This window comes from Passer montanus, unplaced genomic scaffold, assembly GCF_014805655.1.
Source record: "Passer montanus isolate IOZ18808 unplaced genomic scaffold, ASM1480565v1 scaffold45, whole genome shotgun sequence".
Taxonomy (NCBI): domain Eukaryota; kingdom Metazoa; phylum Chordata; class Aves; order Passeriformes; family Passeridae; genus Passer; species Passer montanus.
The window spans coordinates 4223663-4246114 of record NW_024369373.1 but is presented as its reverse complement, the minus strand read 5'-3'; the positions used below and the strand labels follow the sequence as shown (position 1 = coordinate 4246114).

The 22452-nt window shown below is 49.6% G+C and overlaps 2 protein-coding genes across 6 annotated transcripts; both read right to left on the bottom strand.

Moving 5' to 3' along the window:
• Positions 1-646: 646 nt before the first annotated feature.
• Positions 647-13691, bottom strand: ENKD1 (enkurin domain containing 1). Of its 5 annotated transcripts, XM_039721069.1 has the most exons (9): positions 13554-13691; positions 7968-8068; positions 7477-7701; positions 6244-6416; positions 4066-4227; positions 2834-3003; positions 1866-2002; positions 1228-1402; positions 647-908 (listed from the first exon to the last, which is right to left on the bottom strand). In XM_039721069.1, the coding sequence occupies exons 2-8, from the start codon at positions 8050-8052 to the stop codon at positions 1242-1244; spliced, it is 1113 nt and encodes a 370-aa protein (XP_039577003.1). In that variant the 5' UTR covers positions 8053-8068; positions 13554-13691; the 3' UTR covers positions 647-908; positions 1228-1241. The 5 variants fall into 5 exon arrangements, with proteins under 5 accessions (XP_039577003.1, XP_039577002.1, XP_039577004.1 ...); XM_039721068.1 differs by having other exon boundaries at positions 647-1402; XM_039721070.1 differs by lacking the exon at positions 2834-3003.
• On the bottom strand, positions 13351-20791 carry GFOD2 (glucose-fructose oxidoreductase domain containing 2). The gene is made up of 2 exons (XM_039721073.1): positions 20302-20791; positions 13351-15634 (listed from the first exon to the last, which is right to left on the bottom strand). The coding sequence occupies exons 1-2, from the start codon at positions 20558-20560 to the stop codon at positions 14736-14738; spliced, it is 1158 nt and encodes a 385-aa protein (XP_039577007.1). The 5' UTR covers positions 20561-20791; the 3' UTR covers positions 13351-14735.
• Between the last annotated feature and the right edge of the window lie 1661 nt (positions 20792-22452).

Genomic DNA, 22452 nt, shown 5'->3' with positions numbered 1-22452 from the left:
CAGGTGGCACAGGCAGGGCTAGGATACTCCACAATATCCCCACCCCACAAAATCCTGCCCAAGATGGAGCAACCCCTGCAAAAAGGCAGCTGCTTGGGGGATCCACACACAGCATCCCCACCCTGTGTAGCAAATGGGAATGGAACAACAGCACAAGCTGCAAGAAGGGAAAACCTGATGGGATTTCAGGGGAAAAAGTATTCCCCCTGAGGCCAGCACTGTCTGGAAACAGAGCCCCAGCAAGGTGATGGGGGCAAGCCCCTCCCTGGAGATTCTCCTAATTCAGTTGGATGTGGCTCCAAGCTGTGGCACCGTGCCCCTGCTGAGCAGGAGATGCACCAAGCCCTCCAGCCATCCCTTACAGCTTCTTCATGCAGCAAGATCCCTGCAAAGGTCTGCACAGGCTCCTGCATGGCAGCTGAAGGTAAGGCAGCAGTGAGCTCACCTATGTGATGGTCCTGCCAGCCCTGTCCTGCCAGCCTGTGGATGGAGATCCAGCAGGATTTTGCACATTCTCCAGTCCATGTCCCAGCACCCAGTGAAACCCACGGCTCATCCCCTGCCTGCACTGTGCCAGTGCTGATGCTTTCTGCTGCCCACACCATTCCTCAGGCCCTGCTGGGCCCACTGCAAGCTGCACACACACTGCAGGATGCAAATGATGATTTATTGGAGTATCTCCTGCCCCACCAACAACAAAGGCTTCTCCAGACATCCGACCAGACCCTCCTGACAGCTCAGCACTTCCCTGGGCAGAAAACACTGAAGCTCTGTGCCTCTTTCGTGTCCCCAAGCTGTTCCTTGAGCTCTCCGGTGCTCAGGATGAGCCATGACCACAGTCCAGCTCAGGAGAAAGAGAATCACACGGAATACCACAGGCAGCAGCACAAGAGACCTCCTACCAGTTTCTAGAAGTAGGAAAAAGGGGAAAGTAAGAGGTGATGTCACAGATCCAGAGCAGAGAGCTGATCTGTGAGAAGTCAAGCAGCAGAGACAACTGCTCTCCAGACCACTGAGCAGGGCCTTTATTAGGGCATCTCCCTCCCTTTTCTGTGGACAAAACACAGCACTGAAAGGTGAGCAAGAGATGCCAGCTGTGTACTGGACACTGTTACTGGCACCTGCATGGGCCCAGGGTCTGGAATGTGGCTTCCTCTCCTCTCCCAAAAAGTGATGTCCATTCCTGCCCAGCAACAAAGGATGTTCAGGCAGAGCAGCACAGCACACCTGGCCCCACCAGCTCAGGAGTCCAACTTGATGAAGACTTTTGGCCTTGAGAAAATTTTGATTGCCTCGTCTATCTGGGAGAGCTTCCTCTCGAGCTCCACCCGCCTCTTTTGCATCCTGAGGCTGTCTCCACGCATTGGCAGCAGAACCAGGTCCTTTATCAGCTGCTCCTGGCCTGTAAAAAGAGAGAAAAAAAAAAGTTGTGTAAGTTGAAAAGCAAAGAAATCCACCCTTTTTCTAGTGCTATGAACACAATGGAAGCACTGGAACAAGTACCTAAAATCCTTCTATTTAAAGCTCAGCTGGATATAAGACCTGAGGGACCTGCACCAGCTTTGAGAACCAAGGATTGGACTAGAGACCTCTGAAGGTCTCTTCCAGCCAACATCTTTCTAAGATTTTAGGAGCAATAGCAACCCTGACATCAAGTCCCCTGGACAAGTGTGCTCCAGAGAGCCAGTCCTGTAACCTGCAGCACTGATTCCTCTTTCCACGCACACAGCTCACATCCTGCCTATATATGCCTCAATCCAGGCAACTCTCCAAGTGGCAGGAATGTGTCCCTGTGTCTCTTCTCCCTCACCCTGCCTAGGACTGTTTGTTTTTCTGAGCTGGACTGGCTGGTTTTTTGCTCTTACTCTGTTTCAGGTTGCTGAGGGTCTCCAGGCGCTGCCCCTCGGGCATCATGGTGTGCCCGGGCGGCGTGTCGGGGTCCGGCAGGTTTCGCAGCCGCTCCTCCGTCTGCTTGCGCCACAGCTCCTTCCTCTCCAGCAGGCTGCAGGCAAAGAGAGCACGTGTCAGCACATCTGGCACAGGCAGAGGCCAGGAATGTGCCCTTCAAACCCTGCAGGGTTCCGTGTCACTGGATGAGGACCCCAGGGAGCCATGTGCTGGCACACATGATCATGGTGGGGGACACACCGTGTTTAAACCACATATGTGGACCAGCAAATGTGCTCCACATGCACAAAGGGCTGCTGGGGGAGATGCACTCAGGCCAGCACGTGCTCCTTGGAGACAAGGGCTGCTGCTCCTCCATTCTGGCTCACTGAGTCCTTGCCAAACCATCTGTGGGTCAATGGCAGAATGAAGTCAGACAGCAGCTCACGGCCAGGGATGCTGGCAGAGCACAGCACAGCCAAAGGACTGACACCACAGTCAGCCCTAGGACAGGGTCTGTTTCCCATGCAGAACCTCAAAATGCACGGCACTAGCTGGATGCTCCCCAGAACCCAGGCCCAAGGCAGGATGAACACTTGTGAGGCAGAGCGAGCTCTGTGCCTCTCCAAAACCAGACCTTTTCATGCCAAACCTACATCACATGGAACAAAGCCTACAAAGGGGCAGGTCAAGGCACACAGAGCTTCCCCACATCAGCATCATGGTACAACAGCAAGCAAAGGAGGAGGAGACAAAACTCCCTCAGAGCCCTGTTACACTTGGTTAAGCCAAGAAAGCAGGAGGGACAGCGTTGACTCCCCAGTGACAGAAACCGCCACTGCTGCACATCAAGAGCACCTCCGTGCCCAGCCCATCCCTCCAGGCACAAACCAGGGCGTGCATCAAGGCTGTGACAGTCTGGTGGAGCAGAGAGGGGCACACATACTACTGGGGGACGTGGCCCTTCTGCCTGGCGTTGTAGTGCTCCTGCTGGCGGTGCCGCTGCTGCCGCAGCTCGGCCAGCGCCTGCAGGGACTGCGAGCGGCGCAGCGGGGCCCGCCGCGCAGCGCACGCGTTGTGCCTGATGAAGTCAACGCTCCTGCCCTCCGCCTGCACCTGCAAAAAGACACAGAGAGGCATCAGGGGCAGGCTGGGCATGTGCTGCCACTGTCCACGCGAGGGGAAAAGCGAGAATGCGCCACACGAGATGATGAACTGTATGACAGCAGGACAGGCAGAACCTCAGCACAGCCTGTGTCAGTGTGCAGCCACAGACAGGCAGGAGCTGTGGCCATGGTTTGGGAAGGCAGGCACCTAAAGCCAAGCCTGATCCTGGCCTCTTTAAGGTCTTCAAGATGACCACAGGCCTTAAAAGCCAAAAGGACAGAAAAACCCAGGCTTGACGTAGTCCCCATGGCTCCTGCTGGAGCGTTTTGAGGGCAGAGATAAAACAGGTTGGGTGCTCACCAGGCCAAGAAACTCAACAGAACCCCTGGCAGAGCAGGAACTTTGCTGATCCTTGGGGCACTTGCCCAGAGACAGCACCTCCACCACAGCTACTCTGCTGGACAAAACAGTGGAGAAGGTGGCTGTGTTTGCATTTAAGATTTCCCTGATCTTCCTTCTTTGTAGATGATGTCCCGTTTAATTAAGTCATTCATGGCATTTAGGAACCAACAAACTGACAATCTCACTATTGCCAAGGGAAAAGGACATGAGTCATGGAGCTGTTTAGGACCTCCCAAACAGACTACTTGAAAGGTTTAAATACTAATGCTGATTTAACTCTCCTTACTAAAACACACACTCATTTCCCAAATTTTTATCTAACATCCGGAAGCCACAGTTCCTTTGATTACAGTGGGAACAGCCTCCAAAACCCCAAGACCTCCTGCAAAGCCATTGGAAGAGCAGATTTGAGACTGCTGGCATGAGGAGGTGGAATTTTCACAGTGAACTTCATGATCTCCTTAACTGTGAGTGAGGATGAAGCTAGAATTAACAGTCCCTGAATATCCATCTCACCACCCCAGTGAGCAGGACCCTGCTCCTGCCTTTCAGCCAGAACAGTATTTACAGATCTCCCTACTCAAGCAGCACATCTGACCCAACACTTCAGAAGAATGCATTTTCCATGACAGAAATCCCTGGGATGGATGCAGTTAGTGTGTAACTCACCTTGGTTTCAGCACCCTGTGCCTCTGGAGCCTCTGTGTCTGCTCCTGCTCCTGCCCTGACAGGCCTTGGGGACAGTGGTCTGCATGGCTTGATCCCAGAGCCACAGCGGGAATACGCCCTCAGGAAATTCACAGCCTCGGGATTGGGAGGTGGAGAGGTCTCCTGGGAAAGGCAAGAAAAGATCCACCAGTGGAGGGAGGCTGGGGCAAAGAAAAACCCTCTCAACCAAGTTTGGGTGGTCAAGCACGAGCTCAGCCCCACAGGTTTCCAGCAGGCACAGGACAGCACAAGCTTTCTGCCACAGCCTGGCAGAAGTTCCTCGGGGCAGACAGTCTGTAATGAGCCAGCAAAGGCCAACAAACACAACAGATCCAGACCTGGCCACAGAATGAATGGCTGAGAAACAGGGGGAACTCTGCAGAAGCAAATTTGGATCAAGCAGGGAGGCACAAGGCTGCCTGCTGAGGTGCTGTTCTCCAGGGCTGCTCTGCTCAGCACCTCACCTCTGTGGTTTTATCCCTCTGGAAAGAAGCAGAGAGTGAGGGAGTCTGGTGGGATTGCATCTGAGGGGCATCTTCAAAGGCTGTGCCACAGGGTGACAGTACCTGATGTCCAGCAGGTGGTCTGGGACTACCTCAGACAGTCTTGCTGCAAACAATCCCTGAAAACTGAAAGCTGACACTGTGGCAAGTGGGTGACCTTATGAAAAATGCAGCTGGGGCTCTGCTCTGCCCTTGGGAGTGATGGGAACTGCACAGGGCCACCCCCAGATCTTTAGAAATACCCAAAGTCTGAGCTGAACTGCAGCTCCCTGGGAAAGATTTCCTCTTGCCTGGCCCATTGAGCTGGGCAGAGCTGCAGACATTTGGTGGGACTGGGCAGCCACATTGGTGGGATTGGTGTGAGGAGCAGGGCATGGGATGTCCTCAGCACTGCCCAGACTGCTCATGCTCCAAAGATGATCAGTCTTGTTTCAACAAGAGATCTGGATCTCTCTGGTAAGTTATGAGAATTGCCTTTACCAGCACAGCTGGTAAAGCTGATTGAGTCTGACCTCAGGAGCACAGAGCACAGCTTGCCCCATCTCCCTCCACGGGAGCACTGGGACTGCCAGAACCCTTTCCAAGACAAGTGCTACAGCTAACAGCCTCAGGGACAGGTGACAGAGAAAAAACTGCATTAGTCATCAAGATCCAGCAGAATCAACTGAAACTCTGAGCAGCAGCAGCTCCACAGAAGATGGAGATGCTTCACAGGGAACACCTCAGCTCCAGGAGAGCCACAGCAACAGTTAAAGCATCATGAGTCAGTGGCAGGGCCTCTCTGGAGGAACACGCAGAGCACAAGTAACGCACCACGCAGAACCTGCCTGCGCAGAGACCACCCCCTTTCCCCAAAACAAAGGAAGAAATTAGCTCAATCTTCCTCTCACCCAGAGGATTTGTCAAACAAGAGCGTAGGCTTGCGTTCTTGAAGCACTCGTGGGTTTGCTCCCATGAGTGGAAGGGTCACAGATACCAAAGAGGTTGGTGACACACCAGGAAAAAGGGACACAGCAGCTGGAACCACTGGCTTGGGAATCATCTGGCCAATTTTTACAGTTGTTATCAATACACGTGATTTTAAGCATCAAAAGCTGGCCACAGATGAAAGGGAAGCAATGTAGAGATGAGGAGGAACTTAAAGGCTCCAAGTCAGCACCCTCACAGGCTGTGCTGATGTATGAGGCCTCAAGCCTGACTGCCTGGAGATGTCTGTGTGCCCCCCAGAGCAGTGGATATTCACCAGGACAATCACCTGGGGAAGAATGTGTGGAACACACTGCCCACTGTGTATGCAGAGGGTGGGAACAGATGGACTGAGGCTCAATGCAGCCTGCTGATCTTCCCTCCAGGTAAAACACCACAGCCTTTTAGCACAAACCCCAGAGAAGTGCTGCCCCAAACATGGGGAGGCTGAAAAGCCAGATGGGAGCATCCCCTGGCAGAAAATACAGCTATGAGAGGGAAGCAGGACAGGGATTATGGCAGCAATCACTGTCTGGACCAAACCACACACACACTGTGTGCTTCAGCACTGAGATGGCCCCAGACCCTGCAGGCCCCAGGACTCCCCTGTCTCCATCACCCCACTGTTCCCCAAGCCTGGAGAGCTCAAGAGCTCCTCCAAGATACCAACCTGCAGTTTGGCCTTCACCTTTGACTCCACATTTTCATATTTCTGGGATTTCCAGAGAGCTTTCACAGGCTTGGGCTGGCTGAGCTCTTGGGCTCGCTCCTTCTCTTTGCACTTCTTCTGAATCTCCTTTATCCGCCTCACGTTTTCCTTCTCGTAGTCCTTGGCCTCCTTCCCTGCTCAGCAAGGGGAGACACACCTTCACCTCCCAGACACGGCCACAGATCCCTCCCAAAGCTGGTCCAACAGCCAGGAGAACCTTCCCTCTCCTGCAGACTAGCCCATGTCTGCATCCTGCCCCTGCTAGATGCACACTCCTGGAGTGACTCCTCTGCCAGAGGATCCCCCCGTGCCCAGGTGAGCATCAGGACAGGTCTGTGCACACTGCTGGTGTCCACAGCCTCCCTTGTTCTCCTCTTGTCCCAGTGTGGCCTGTGCCAGACAGGCCATGCCAGCCCCCTCTCAAGAGCAAGGTCAGTTCCCAGTTCAGCTCACGTGGTGTTTCTGAAGTAGAGAGGGCAGCAAGCCTTGAACTTGCCCTGTTCCTGGTTTCAGGACATTATCCCACATTGACACAGCCAAGATTATGGATTAGGACTCTGTTTTGTTTCGTTTTTGAATCAAAAATTATCCTTCCTTGGGCTCCCCAAGGCAGGGAACATCTCAGCTGACATAACCAGATGCTCATCTGTTCCCCCCTGGTTTGGGCACAGCACTTGTGGCATCTACCACGCTGGCACCAGCTCAGGGCAATGCCAGCACAAGAAATAAATTAAAATTACACACAGGGCTCAACCTTATCTCCTTCCTGGAGCTCTGAATGTATTCTGGGTGACATCCCTGTCCTGGAGAAGGGAACATCTTCTGTGAAGATGTTCTCACATCCACATCCACAGGCATCCTTCCCAAATCCTGCCTGGCTTCACCAACTAGGAACTCGCCATGTTAAACATCCTCAATACATCAAGGTGTTTTTTGATTCATATAGAATTTTTACTACAAAGAAGTCCAAATTTTTGCACCTTTTTTCAAGTCCCTCTTCCCATCCTAAACCTGAGACTGGAGCCAAAGCATCACTGGCTGCAGCACAGGTGACTCCACTGCCAGGCCAGAGCTGCAGACGGGTGACCAGCCCTGTGAAGCTCAAGCTCTCCTCAGGCAGCAGATCCTGGGAATCCCCCTCAAATGCTTCACCCCAAAGGCAGCTGAAGGCAGCAGTGATTTGGCTGTACTTACTCTTAGCTGGCATGCCCCCATCAAGGGAGATGCCTTCGAGCTGCAGCAGGAGGCCGAGTGTCCCTCTGTGTCCCCTCTCCAGGAAGCCCTTTCCGCTGGGGCGGATGCGAGGGGCTGGCTGGGCCTGCTGGGCACTGCCCGGGGCAGGGGAGGGGCTGGCAGCTGGGTCCAGGGGGCTGCAGGTTAAATACAGCTTCTGAGCATTTCCTTCCAGCCTCCCTCGAGCTGCGGAAACAAAAAGGGGAACCTTGTCAGGAAATGATCTTGCCTCAGTTTTCTGCACCCACAGCCCACAAACAACGTGGTGACCCCCTCTTCACCTCTGCCTTATGCTTTCCCATCCTTCAAACAGCTGTACAGACTACTTTAGGATCACCATCAGGAGCACCTTCACCAGTGTGAATAGAGACTGTCGAGGACACCAAGGGATAAGGACATCAAGCTGTGTCACACCAAAGCACAAACCCCCAAACCAAGCATGAAGGACTCACCTGAGAGGGGTCGTTTGTAATACTCCGGAAAGAGTCCTGGGTCTGGAGGAATGGGTCCAGAAATCCTGGATGGCCCTTCACACATCCTGCCACACGTTGCTCTGCCACAGAAACAACCACCAGAACAGAAATGAGCAGGGCTCAGTGAGCCACTGAAAAGCTACATTTAATATACATATATTTGTATAGGGGAATTTCTGACTTTCATTTGACGCCTCACCCCCAGCTCCGTTGAAAAGCTACATTTAATATATATATATATATCTGTATAGGGGAATTTCTGACTTTCATTTGACGCCTCACCCCCAGCTCCAGAGATGTCCTGCAGGTAGAAACCACCCCAAATTGGACTCTGTGCAGGTGAAACAAGGGGTCCAGCAGCCCTGTCCCTAATGTGGGTCAGTGTTTTAACCAGTGCTGCAAATGCCCACAGTTGCTGTAATATTGGTACCTTCAGTACACAAAATCCTTCGTGGCTTTGTTCTCCCATATGGAAACACTGAATGCAGACACAGAAGGAGTGAACAGGAAACACCAGGTAGGTGGCCACCATCTGACAGCTTTTAGCCTGAGATTTGAATTATCCTGGACCCTGGGCTCCCTCTAAATGGCTCCTGTGGTTCAAACACAATTTGTCCAGGGGAAGCTGAAGCTCCTGCCCCACATGGCCATGTCCTCCCCGAGAACACACCTGGGCTGTCACCACCCCTCAGCAGGCCAGGGCTGACCCCAGAAGGACAAACACTTTACAAAAAGACAAAACATTTCCCTCCAGGACCATGTGGGGCAGAGACTGGATTTCTGGGAAAGAGCCCAGATGGTTTCTCAGGTCTCAGGGAGAACAGAGAATAACATGTTTTTCATTTCTGAAGTACTTTTCAAAGCAGCACAGAGCCACAAGTCCCTGCCCTGACTCACACGGGCCCCTGTTCTCTCCATGAGAGAAGCACTGGGGAGAACAGAGAATAACATGTTTTCCATTTTCATTTTTCATTGTTTTTCATTTTCATTTTTCATTGAAGTACTTTTCAAAGCAGCACAGAGCCACAAGTCCCTGCCCTGACTCACATGGGTCCCTGTTGCTTCTCTTCTCTCCATGACAGAAGCACAGACCCTTCTACCAGGAAGGGACAGGAGCAATCAGCATCAATTTCCCTGCACTGTTCACCTGGACAGCATTTTTATACCTAGAACAAACCCTCAGAACATGAGCATGCAGGATGCCACACAGCAGGCACAGACTGCTGCTGAGCTCTCAGCAGATGCCACAAGAGCCTCATCAGAGTCACACCACAATTCTGACAGGCGCCAGGGCAGCTTGGCTGGAGTCACTGCTGTAAGAGCTGGGGCTACAACCTGCACTCCCTGACTCCTGAGGCAGTAATTTAAACATTTCTGAGACAACTCCAGGGGAAGAACCCCTTCCAGGATCCTCAGCATGCCAGCACTGACGGGACGCAGCATCTGCAGTTTAATTTATAAACCAATAAAGGATCAGTGCAAGGCTGAGTGAATCTGACTCATAGCAACTAATGCACTGCAGTCTTCCTTGCTAAATCACCGCTGTTGACATGAGACCCATTAGCAAAATGCTGTTATTCATCTCCTGGACACAACGGCAGAGGCAATGCAAGCAGTGCTGACGGCTGCACACCAGCATGCATGTGCAGCCTCTGCCCAGCTGCTCTGGAAAAGCTATTTCTGAAAAGCAGGCACAGACTCTCAGCCAGAGATAAAAGGATGCTGGCTTGGTATTATTTAATCTCCTCGATAATGGATCAACTAAGCCAGAACAGCCTCTCTCATTCTAGAGGGAAAAAAAAAAAACACGTTCACCATGAGATCACTCCAGAACAGCTACTGGCTTTGAAATGCACATCTGATCTTGATGTGAACTCAGGTCCCAGCCCAGTGATTTACACGTAAAATGACAGGCTGGAATCAAGACCTGTAACAGAGCAGACAATTATTGCGGGGGACTGAGGAGGAAAGGCAGGCTGAGGGGAGGCGGGGGATGGAGGGCTCCTTTTGTACCTCCACATCCCAGCTGCACCCTGCCCTGCTGCAGGGAATTTGCAAATGACACCCACTCCCTGATTTGCAAGTCACATCACCTCTGGCATGGGATCCTGCAGGATCAGACAGCCTCATTACAGCAGGGAGCATCTTGGCTGTGTAGGGACCTACAGGGACACGAGCCCCCAGCAGCAGTGTCCCAGCCAGACTAACAGGGACACACTTCCCCAGCTGCTGCCCTGCTCCTGCTGACCACAGGGACACGAGCGAGAGGCCCTGATGGCTCACTCCTGCCCAGAGGGACTCTGCTGTCATTGCCACCTGCTTCATTGCTCGGGACACCTCTGCAGCACCAACAGCCCTGTGCTGAGCCAATTCCACCCCTGCCCCTGCACAAACAAGTCACTTCTTTCACTGGGTTTGTTTTCTGCCCGTGTAACCTTCTGTCCAAAAGGAACATGACTTTTGCATCCACAGGGGGATCAGAGAAGCACTGGAGCAAGCACCAGGGAAACACAGCAGGAGCTCAGAGTTATGAACACAGAGGAGAGGGATGAGGGGACAGGGTCAGCCCTCTTGGGGGCTTTCCTGCACCCAGGAGAGCATCTGCTTTACCATCACATCAGCAACCCAAACATCAACAGGGCAGTACCCAACCTGCTGCCACCAGGCACACACCATTTATGCATTCACAGGCCGTGAGATTCAGGCACACTCTGCAGCAGCAGGCTGAATAAGTCCAGGCAAACAGATATTTGTGTGCCACTCCTCTCTGCTGCTGTCCCCAGCAGCCAGCCTGAAGACTCCCTAGGGAAGAGTCACAGCTCCCAGCCACCCTGCACAGCCACAGGAGGCACAGAGCAGTTGCTGGAGTAACCCAATGACTTCAACACTGCTCATTCAGCCCAGTGTGCTGCTCCCATCTCCATCAGAACCATGGCTTTATGCTGGCCTAGGAGCCAAGCAATGCAGGCTCCAGTTCTCTCTCTCCCAGAGTGTCTGCAAGTTTAATAACCATTAACTCGACTCTGTGCCCTTTGCTGCAGCTGACCAAGTGGTAAAAATGCTACTTATTCCCCTGGCAAACTGAGGCCTCTCAGAGCCTGTAAGAACCACAGCTTCCTTTTGTGGCTTGTTTTTGGCATTGTAGTTGAGGTAACTGCAAAACATGGGAACAGACAAGCCTCGGGCAGGTGCATTTCACAGCCTTGAACCCTTGGCATCTGACTTTGAAGCATTCCCTCTTTTTCACAGATGACATTTTCACTGTGCCTGGGTCCCTGGCCAGGAAGCTGCTACCACACACAGAGCTGATGCCAGCCCAGCTTCTTGCCTTCGTGAGCCAATCCCTGCAAAAAGCATGGGAAAAAACATCCCACGGTTGTGATAAGCTGTGATAAGCAGAGCAAGTCATCTGCAGCAAATCAAAGGGCTAATCTCCGTGCAGCTGGTCTTGCATGTTTGATTCCTTCCTCAACAGTTTTAGCTGGAATGGAAAGTCACATCAGGATAACTTCCGCGCCCGAGGGCTGCACCAGAACAGCACCAATGGATCTGGGACCATTCCTTCTGAAAAACTGGGAGTCAGGATCAGAGGTCAATGTGCTGTGAACCCACCCAGTGGTTTTGTCCCTGGCTAAGCCTTCTCCTTGCTGACTGCTATGGGAGAGATTAATATTCTCCTTTTAATATCATTCCCCACGTGAGTTTACCCAGGTCTCACCAGCTCTTCCCCATCTGCCAGTCTCAAAGACCCATTTTTCCTTTTGTCTCTCTGAAGACAGAGGGACAGGTAAGCCAGGTGTGATGCTGGCGTTCGCATTTCGGGGAGCTGGTGTGTACCAACAGCTCTTTAGGAACAAAGCCAGCTTGGGCAGTCTGCCCGGGGAGTCAGACACATTTCCTGCTGGGGCAGGAGCTGACCGAGGGCCGTGCTGGGCGCTGGAAGGTGGGCAGAGCCTGCTGTGGGCACTACAGAGCTGCAGCCCAGCCTCTCAGGAGGGCAAGGGCAGGTGAGGACACGGAGGCCCCACCTCAACACGTGGGATTCCTCTGGGATGCACGGACGGGCCCCGTGCTGAGGCTGGAGCTGGTGGGGCAGCCCCGGCTCCTTGGGCCGGGCTGGCACGGGAGATCCACAGCGGCCCGGCCTGCCTGGGGACACGTGCTGAGACCGGACACCGCCGGGGCCGGACCCTCCTGGCCCCCTTCGCCGGGGCTCGGCAGGCGCTGCCAGCAGCGCGGTCCGGGGTGCCGGGGCCCGCAGCCTCCCCCCGCGGCGCTGCCCCTGCCCCCTGGCCGTGCCCGGGCAGCCGCAGCACGCGGGGCACGCTGAGCCCCGGCCGGCCCGGTCCCTGATGCACAACATCCGCGTTAAGCGCGCAGGGACTGCACGGGGCAGTCCAGGCTTCACGGCTGCAAACGGGCGCTCCTGCGGCCCCCGTCCCGCTCCGGCCGTGCAGCGCAGCCTCGGGCTGCAGGCAGCCACGGGAGGCCCCTCTCACCTCTCCCCACAGTTCTGCGCTCATATGTCTTTCTCACCCAGCAGTCTCGGCACCCTCCTTCCTTCACTGGGATCAGCCGGAGATGTTTTGTGCTTCTTTCTTCTCATAGAGAAGGAGCTGCGCTTTAGATTTGTTTTGCCCAATACAAACTTAGTGACAAAGGCACAAAGGAAGGCTCTCAGTTCCAGAAGGACAGCTTTGATACAGACCCCAGACTGGCATGAAAACAGTCAGGGCTCTTCTGTCTGAATGAAGGTGGTGAGTGCCAGGTGAGCTCAGGACACATTGTCTCATCCATTTTACACAGCACACAGACTCCACAGGCATTAGATGCTCACACCTAGGCAGGATCACTGAGTACAACACCTGGCCCCACACAGGACAACCCCAAGAATCCCACCTGTGCCTCCCAGAGCATTGTCCAAACCCTTCTTGAACTCTGGCAAGCTTGGGGCCACAACCACTTCCTATTCCAGTGCCCAGACACCTTCTGGGTGAAGAACCTTTTCCTAATATCCAATCTAACCGTGCACTTCCTTCACACAGCTCACAGCAGAGATGAGAATGTGCAGAGCACAAGAGCAGCCATGCTCCTACCCTTTAAAACAGCACAGCAGTAGACTTGCTTCTGTCAGAGACTGGAAAGTAAATACCCAAAGGTAAATACCTAATTTACACACCAAGCAAAGAAAGTGGTCCCATCAATACTGCAGGGATTTTGCTTCCTACTTGGTGTCTTCTGGCAATTTCTACAATAAGTGGGGAAGGACTCACCAGATACTGAGTCCCAGCTCTGAGTCTCCTGTTCACTTTTATTAAGATGGTTTTAGCTTGACCAAATCAAACACAAGCACACAGTTGCATAGAGAATTCCCTCAACAAACACAACTTTTTATTTCTGTAGAAAACATGATACTTTTCAGGAAGGTCCAGCTTATGGAACAGCAGCGTGCATGTTAATATACATAAATACACAGGGTTACAATTTAGTGGGAAATACATTTAAAAAAAAGCTTTCAAGTACACAAAACAAATGTAGTAAAATTAAACTATCCTTTCCACATACCTGCCTCGGAGAGAAACATTTCTCAAAGGGAATGAACTTCCACCCCATCATCTGCCAACAAATCTCTCCACTGGACACCAGCTGCAGGAGGGTGTGAAGATGGGCTGGACCAGAGGGCTCAGAGCCAGTGTTTGAGATCAAGAGCACATTTACCATGGCAGTTCAGTCCCTGTTCTCTCAACTATCAGGATGTGTGTAGTGTGACAGTTACCCAGCCAGCACATTAAGAGAGCTGCAAGAGGTAGGAAATACCTCCTTCCTTCCACTTTCAGGTCCCTGAAAGGTTCATGCTGTACTACTTTGTTACCCACCACACTGTGGCAATCCCGTGACCCGGGGAGGCATTTATCATTTATTTAGTAACAGTCACAGAAATGAGAATGTGGCCCCACAGGCACGCCACTGGTGCTGCCAGGCAGTAAACACAACTGACATAAGCACAGAGCTTATGGAAAAACAGCTGCTGGATGCAGGCAGCCTCTTGAATAGAAGGAATAATGTCTACAGATATGGAAGAATAGCTCAATGCATCACAGACTTCCTGAATATTTTCCTGCCAAGACACCAACAACAGAGAATTATAGTATCATTTAAATAAAACATCAGTTTGAATTAATTTGAAAGACATTTACCACACACAGGAAGCCAAAAGGCTGATCCTCATGTTACTAACTTTAATCCATTCCTTCTACTTTTTGTCCTATAGGAGTTCAGAGACTTGATATATCACTGAACTTTTTTTCTAAAGTTTTACAAACTGAGGATTAAAACATAAATCAGTCTCCCAAGAGAGAGGAAAAAGGCATCTGAACAACAGATACTCCCTGATCTTGCTCTACATGCTCTCATGGTTAAATCAGCAACCTGTGCAACAGGGGTTGTGTCCCATTTCCAAGCCATGCAATGGCAGAGATCCCACAATTCACTTCAGCTACTGCAAGTGCAAAGGGCAATTCAAGTTTTCCTACCAGTCTCCAAGACAAAAATTAAACGTTTGCAAAAAACAGAAACATTTAAAACTCTTCAAACAATTTAAACCAGAACTGTTCCTATGAGAACATATTTTACATGTTTAAAAAAAACCAAGAAACTCAGGCTATTAAATAAGAATCTACATATCTTAAAAACTGGGGTTTTTTTTTACATTACAGCCAGAAGTAGTATTTTCCAAGGTAGGAATGTTCATAAGTTATTTCTTTGAAGTGCCTCACAGAGGTTTTGGTTGGCATCTGGTTCCTCAGTCATCACCTCCACAGTCTCCCACTCACCTGACCTACTGGATTTCTTGATGGCCTCTACCACACTCTGCATGTACAGGCCATCCTCAAAAGAGGCTGCCATGGACACAGGTTTATGATCCCACGTCCGACGGTCTTCCTGGTCCTGGAAAGACTGCCGCAGGGCTTGCACCATGTAGACCATTCCTTTCAGGTAGAGCAGCGGGATGTCCTTGAAGCCCTTATCCAACAGGCCCTTGTTGACAGGCAGAGAGTCTGTAAACAGCAGCTCCTCCTGGAGCGCGGTGTTCTTCTGCCCGTACAGGTCTGTCCCACGAGCGATGAGGCGGCCGGCAGAGCCCACGACCATGACCTCGTGGATGAAGGAGCCGGGCATGTTGAAGTTGAGAGTCACAGTGCAACAGACGCCGTCGCTCATCAGCATCTGGAAAACGCAGAAGTCGTCGCTGGTGACGTGGCGGATCCCGCTGATGGCCGTGTTCTGCTTCACAAAAGTCTTGAGCAGGCCGTGGACCTTCTCAGCTCTCCTGCTGGTGAGGTGAGTCAGCAGGTCGATGATGTAGGTGCCCATGGTGTGCAGGCCACCCCCTCCCATGAGCTCGTCGCAGATCCAGTTGTACTTGTGGCTGAGCAGGCTGCCCCCGTAGACTCGCACGTCGCAGATGATGATGTTGCCCACGTAGCGCTCCTCGATCAGCTGCTTCATCTTCACGAAGGCGGGCAGGAAACGCAGCACGTTGCCAACGATGCTCATCAGCTTGGGGTAATACCTGGCAGCTGTGACCATCCTGAAGGCATCCACAGAGGTAGCAGCTTTCTCACACAGCACGTTCTTCCCTATTCCTGCAGCAAAAATGGAAAAAAATTACAATATTTAGCACACTTGAGCAAAACACGCTGAGATGCCCCACAGGTTGTCAAGAAGTGCTGGTTTTAAGAGCTGGGCATTCCTGCAATTTCTAAGGTAAAGATCTGGGAACTAAAGTAGGAATGCCAAGTCCAGCAAGACTCAGTGCTGTTTCCAAGATGTTTCAGTTGCACAGTTGACAAACTCCCACAGAGGGAGGCTCCAAATAAAGAGAGGACTTTTACATCATGAAAGATAAATGTCCAAATGGCATCACATGGCATCTAAACAAGACACACTATGAATGCTATAGTTTACAAATTATTTGAATACCTGTGCAGCCAGAGGAGAAAAAAAAAAAAAAAAAGCCATGCATCCTGCACTGAAGAGGTGGGGGAAAGGGAGATTTGATTTTCACTCTGTATTGCATTATCACCATACAGTTTTATTTTTTAAAATTAATACAAATGGGACATACAATTTACTTATATAAAAATGTATATTTATAAAAGATATAATACAGATTCTGTGTACAGAACACAAGAATTAGAAATAATGTTTTGGGAAGTGGACTGTTTTAAAACAACCCTTTCTAATTAGAAAGCAAATAGTTTTGGTCTGCACACACAGCCTGTTTGTACAATCAGACAAAAGGTGACTGAGTGACATGGACAAGAGCTGCACCTCCAAGCTGACCCACTGCAGTTACTGCTCCTGATGCACTTTACATTGTGCTCAGCCTAAATCAATGGGGCAGTCAATAATCCTCTTTTGCCCTAACTGTAAAGCAGAAATTAAGTAATACAAAAGAGCATGACAGTACAAGTTTTAACCAGTTCTTACATTTCTGGTATCCCCGTTCTCATAGCAGTGCTTTACTTTTACTGTTTTTTTCCTGGTTTACCTCTGTTCTGATCAAGTACTTATCTAAACCTTTTTCTGTGTAATAACTATGTTATTCCTAACACAGTTATTACAGACACTACCTGGGGATGCCAGACCTGAAGGTCAGTCATGGCACACCACAGTTCCTGCCCAAGAACTGCAGGAATCACTGCACACGGTGCTGGGCACCTCTCAGAAAGCTCCTCCTCAGCCAGGAGCAGACTGTGCTCCCTGCTCGGCTGTGAGAAGGTACCAGCACAGGCTCCAGTCGGTCTCAGGAGACGAGGAGAAGGCACATCCCCGCCGTGGCTCCTGCTCTCCGTGCTCCCCCTCCCGGCTGCACTCAGCAGCCCTCCAGGAGCTCTCTGAGCGGGCCAGGGGCCAGCACGCCCCCGTGACACAGCTCAGCCAGGGGACAGCTACAGGAGACTCAGAACCTCTGCTTCTAACAGACACAAGTGAAATCCAGTCAGAAAATGGGAAGACTACAAGTGAGAAATCCCCTGGATTGATACCAGTCTACAGCAGCTGTAATGAACAAAGGGTCAGGTCAAACTCCCTGGCTGGCCATTGGTAACCCCCCATTTTAGGGACCATTTCTGAGTCCCCTGTGCCCAGTCCTGCTGCCAAGGCAAGGCACAACACTCAGTTCAGTACTTTTCAGGGCTAGCTGAAGCACCTGACATGCATCTAGAGCTGCTTCAGTCCAGTTTATCTGCCTTGTTTAAATGGTGTTCGTCTCCAGGCAGGTTCCAGTAAAGCAGCACCAGAGAAAGCAAAGGGACGCTCACAGCATCCCGAGCAGATCTGTACCCTCAAAGCTTGCAGAAAACCGAAGTGACTCTGGCTCCATGGGAGCAGCTCTGCAGCCAGTGCTGTGCTGGTGCTGCTCCCCTGCTGCCCAGCCTGGGGACAGCCCTGTCACAGCAGGCTCTCCCTGCTCTGCTGAGCAGTTCAGTGCTGTGCCTGTTGTGGCAGCCCAGCTGAGCCACCTGAGGAGCTAAAAGTGGCTGATGCCTTTTTTTGGGATGGCAGCACACTGATAGCTGGGCACAGCCACTGCCAGAGTGCCAGGATGAGACCTGGGAACACATAACAGCTCTGGGATAATCCTGCTGTTGCCTTCAGTGGAACATCCCTCCAGCTGTCCCCAAGCTCGCAGGGATGGCCATGAAGCAAGGACAGAGCCAAGTCAGAGATGGCTACAAGGTCCCTTACCAAGGTAATGGCCATGCCTTTTGTTTTTAAGGCAGTGCAGCTTACATCCCTGGGACTGTTACTATTGTTTTGGTAATGAATAACCTGAACTTTGTACCATATTGTTTTCCTAAACCACAACTGCAAAATTTTCAGTTGAGGCTCTCACCAGCCAGGAGACATGATGGGTGCATTTAACCATGGAACATGAACCACAACACAGACATTTGGTGAAATTTATTTAGTTCCTCTGAGATCAAAAGAAGCACAAATTTAAAGAGAGCTTCTTGCTTTGCCTGTTGTGGAGATAAACCATAAGATTACACTGATTTTAATATGAACTATCCCCTGGGCTTTGATCTGTTCTGTCTGGTTCATGAACTCAAACCAGTGTCACTGCTTTGTCCCCAGGCTTGTTCATGGATATCTGTCAGCAAGAAACTTAGGAAAGGAAACTGCACCACCTAGAAAAACTGGGGGTTTTTTTCCTCCTCTTTACCAAATGGAAGCACAGGATTTTAAAAAAGTAGAAAAGTGTACAAAAAAACTGCACCACCTAGAAAAACTGGGTTTTTTTTTTTCTCCTCTTTACCAAATGGAAGCACAGGATTTTAAAAAAGTAGAAAAGTGTACAAAAATAAGTGATAAAAGTGTCACCACTTTAAACAAACCAAGCCCAACAAAACACAACACACAAGACCATTATTACTGCACCACTTCTGACATTTCCTAAAGCCCAGTCTCTTGGCAAGTAAACACCAATCTGTTATAAACAATTCACAGCAAATAATTCTCTGATTATAATAATCACTGTATCAATCTCAACTTCCAAACAAAATGTTGCTGCCATCTTTGGCCCTCCCCTGGTCCTGTGTTCCTTCAGAACATTCAGGCACAGGAAACCACCCAAGACTGGCTTTAAATAAGTCACAATACACTGGGCAGCAGACCTGCAAACACCACTGCAGTGAGCCTGGAGAGCTGAAAGGCAGGGTCAGCACCACAGTGGCCTGAGATGTCTGCATGAGTTCACAGACCAGGACAGAGGAAGTGACTGTTACCCTTTCCTGCTGCATCCATCCATCTCCCTGGCTTTTTCAGCCTGCCACTCCCTAAACTTGCATTCAAGCATACATACAACCTCTGTATTTCTGCACCAGCTTTACCTCCCTTTCCTCCCCTGGATAATGTCCTCTTATGGGTTCCCAGCCTTCAGAGAAGGAATCCCAATCCCTTTTAGTTAATAATCCATCAGAGAATGGTGAATCCTCTCCTTTTTAGCCCACTTGATCATCAAGAGCCACAAGACCTAGTGAAATGCATATTACCTAACAAGTGCTTTAAAGAGCTTTTAGCATATTTGAAGAGATAAATTCTAACTTACAGTTCAAATATTTAAAAATCAGAATACGTTAAAATTCAAAGGACAGTACTCTAACAAGGTAAACAAACAAATCTAACAGTATTAAAAAGAAAAGGAAAAAAAGCCTGAAATCTCACTCTGCATATCTAAGTGGCATTGCAAATGTTTGTGCAGGGACTTGTTTACTTCCAGAAGAAATTACTGTAGAGAAAAGAGGCACAACAAACAACCCTGGCTCACATGGTCTGAGATTACCTGTCCTAAAATTAACTCGTGTATCTCCTGTAAACAAAGTAAAAATATCACCCTTGTTATTTACAGAATTACACGCAAACTGACACCCACGCTGCTCTCCAGGAGGGGACATTAACACTACAAAGTCACACACTGGGGAATTAGGAAATGTCATGATGCCTGGGCAGTTGGCTCCCATCTCCCTGCCCAACCAGTCTGGGGTGTCATCCCTTCTTTCTCATCTAGCTGGATTCCTCCTGCTGTCCCCAGCATCTGCCCTCCTGAGTCAGGCAGAAGGATTCCTCCACCTGGGACCACATCAGCCTGCTGTGGACATGGATGTGCCAAGAGTGGTCCAGGTCATGGCCAGAGTCACAGCCAAAACAGCATCTCTTAGCTCCTAATTCACAAGATTCTACTGAGTGTATACAAATATTTTTTCAAAGTCTTTCAACTTCCAAGTTTGATTTTACTTGTGGAGAAAGCATAAAGCAGAGCTGAACAATCTTCGCCTTCCAGGCAAATCTCAGTTTCCTAGTACAGAACATGGGAAAATTTAAAATTAATTAAACAATTTGTTGTTTGGTTGGTTTTTTTTGGGGGGGGGGGGGGTTTGTTTTGTTTTTTTTTTTTTTGGGTTTGTTTTTTTTGTTGTTGTTTCTCTGGTTATTTTAATGGGCATAAAGCCATTTACCCTCTCATTATTGTCTCTGATACAGCTGATTTTTATTACAAACTCCCTAAAATAACTTCAGTGTGACCCAAGCAAAATATTTTAGCCCAATTGGTTCAAGCAGATAAGCAATTATTAACAGTATTTTAAAAAAAAACAACCCAGGTAACCCTTCTCACAAATGCCACACAACATTTTTAGCACCGCATTTGCCATTGGTGCAACCAGAACTGTGCTGGGCTAACAGCTTCAAATCTCAATCTGCCAACAAGCTACAGATTTTTGGTCCCACTGCAAGGATAAAAAGGTACCTAGAGCCTTCACAGCAATTTGCCGAGTCAGGGGTGGAGGGATGTTGATGCAAACCAAATCCACGTCCTGATGCAGCAGGACATCGTCAGTCCGACTGGTGTAGAAGGAGATGTTCATTTCCTCTGCCAGCTGCTTGGCTTCCTCTTCAGTCTTCCCCCAAAGAGCTTCAATGGAGAAGCCTTCTGCCCTCAGCAAGGGTACCAGGACCCGGGCAGCACTACCAGTTCCAAACACACCCACTCCAGGGAGCATTTTCATTCTTCATTCATTCATTGAGCATCAGGGTCTACACACAGGCCTTCAGTAAAATCTTCGGCTCCTCAGCTCGGTGTTCCATCCACAGCTCCTAAAATGTGAGAAGTTACAAGTCATTATCAGCAAAAGGCACACTGTGGTATCAAACACACCTACCCTGAATGCCACCTTCTGTCCTTTGTATGGCTTTCAGCATTCTCAAACCTAATGACAAAAACCAAAAGCCCCAAGAGGTGCAATCTATAGAGATACAGTATAAAGGGACAAACCTAACAAACCTATTGCACAAGAATGGTAAGAGAGCAGCTTGACAGAGTCATCTCCTCAGCTTCAAAACTCAGCACATGCACACAGGAATGCAGGATAAACCACACACAGGCACAAACTGGGAGTGACAGGAAGCACCAAGAGGACAGGACACGGAGTCCGTCACACCAGCAGTAAAAGCAGTGCTGTTCTATTTGTGATGATGTAAGCCCCTAAATGAGATAAAGGTTTGTGAGATGAGGTAATATCTTTTATTAGACCAATTGAAATAGCTTAAAATAATGGACATGCTTTGGGACACATAAATCTTTCTTCCAAATTAAATACACAAACTGAAAACGACTACTTGGACCTTAACAATTTTATGGCAAATAGATAAGTCAGTCTAGAGAAGATTTAGAAAATATGTCCTGAGGGGAAAGCCTGGATTCAGTGAGCTTGTTTTGCCTGGGGAGAGAGAATGCCAGTGTTTAAATACACAGAAATGTGCTTGCTGAAAGGAAAAGGGCGCTCCTCTGTGTCCACTGTGGGTAGTTAAAACCTTCACTTAGGACAGTTAAAAATATCTCCTTCTGCCAATGCCACTTAATCTGCAGGAAGGCACAGAATTATTATATTCCCTACACACAAACTAATGGTCAAGTCACACTCCTTTTGTTCTTCCAAATACCTCCTGGTAAATCAATTCCTTTGAGATCTACCTGCCAGTCTGCCTCAGCACAGCTGCTGTGCACATCTGGCCAAACTGCCTTCAGCACTCGCTTTAGCACCAACTTCAAGGAGGGAGGTCAGAAGTCTCCTCAATCTCTGACACCACAGAAACCTACAAAACACAGCTTTCCTTCTGTGCCTTTCTGAATTCCCATCTACTACACCCACTTGACCTTTTAATTTTTATTTTGAGAGAAAAACATGACAAATTCCATTTTCATTAGAAGCTTACAATGAAAAAGCAAAGACCATATTTAAAAAGAGAACTGGTGCCAGCACCAGATCACCCTTGGAAAAGACACCCATAAGCAGCAAGAACCATGGCCTGTTTCAGAGACAGTGTTACTCATCTCCCCCTCCCAGGATACTCACATTAAGTTACAACACACAAAAGCAAACCCTGACACAGCACTGGGCAGTACCAGCACAGAAGTGGAACTACTCCCAGTGCAAGTGCTTTGTTTGCAATCAGCATCTCATTAGTCTGGGGGTGCCCACACTGCTCAGCTTGTGTCATAAAACTGAACCCTGACTCAATTCCTAGGTATTTCTGTAGTACAGACACTAAACTAGAAAACAGAAATGCTTGAGAATATTTATCTTGCAAAATGCACAAATCTTTACAGATGCTATAAAACAGCTTATGAAATATTTACTTAATTAATTCAGTATGCTTTTCCTTATTCTGTGTGATGCAGCATTTGCAGTGATAGTCACTGTCATTCTTTATAAAGATGAACAAAGTTCATTGGCATAAACTCCTTTTTATCCAACATTTAGCAGAACACTCAAACAAGGCAGTGACAAGATCAAAAGGATCTTGAAAATATTTACAAGCCTGCATAAAAGGGTGGGACCCTGGAATACTGGCAAGGAGGATGGCTTCTACCCAGGCTTGCTTTATATAAATCACTCAA

What these genes read in the sequence shown, in the direction of transcription:
- ENKD1 (XM_039721066.1), bottom strand. Translation starts at nt 8,052, where the DNA reads ATGTGTGAAGGGCCATCCAGGATTTCTGGACCCATTCCTCCAGACCCA. An exon ending in TTACAAACGACCCCTCTCAG is followed by an intron (nt 7,702 to 7,967) that starts GTGAGTCCTTCA and finishes TTGTTTCCGCAG; the next exon opens with CTCGAGGGAGGCTGGAAGGA. An exon ending in CACAGGGTGCTGAAACCAAG is followed by an intron (nt 2,003 to 4,065) that starts GTGAGTTACACA and finishes CTTTGCCTGCAG; the next exon opens with CCTGCTGGAGAGGAAGGAGC.
- GFOD2 (XM_039721073.1), bottom strand. Translation starts at nt 20,560, where the DNA reads ATGAAAATGCTCCCTGGAGTGGGTGTGTTTGGAACTGGTAGTGCTGCC. An exon ending in AATTGCTGTGAAGGCTCTAG is followed by an intron (nt 15,635 to 20,301) that starts GTACCTTTTTAT and finishes TTTTTGCTGCAG; the next exon opens with GAATAGGGAAGAACGTGCTG.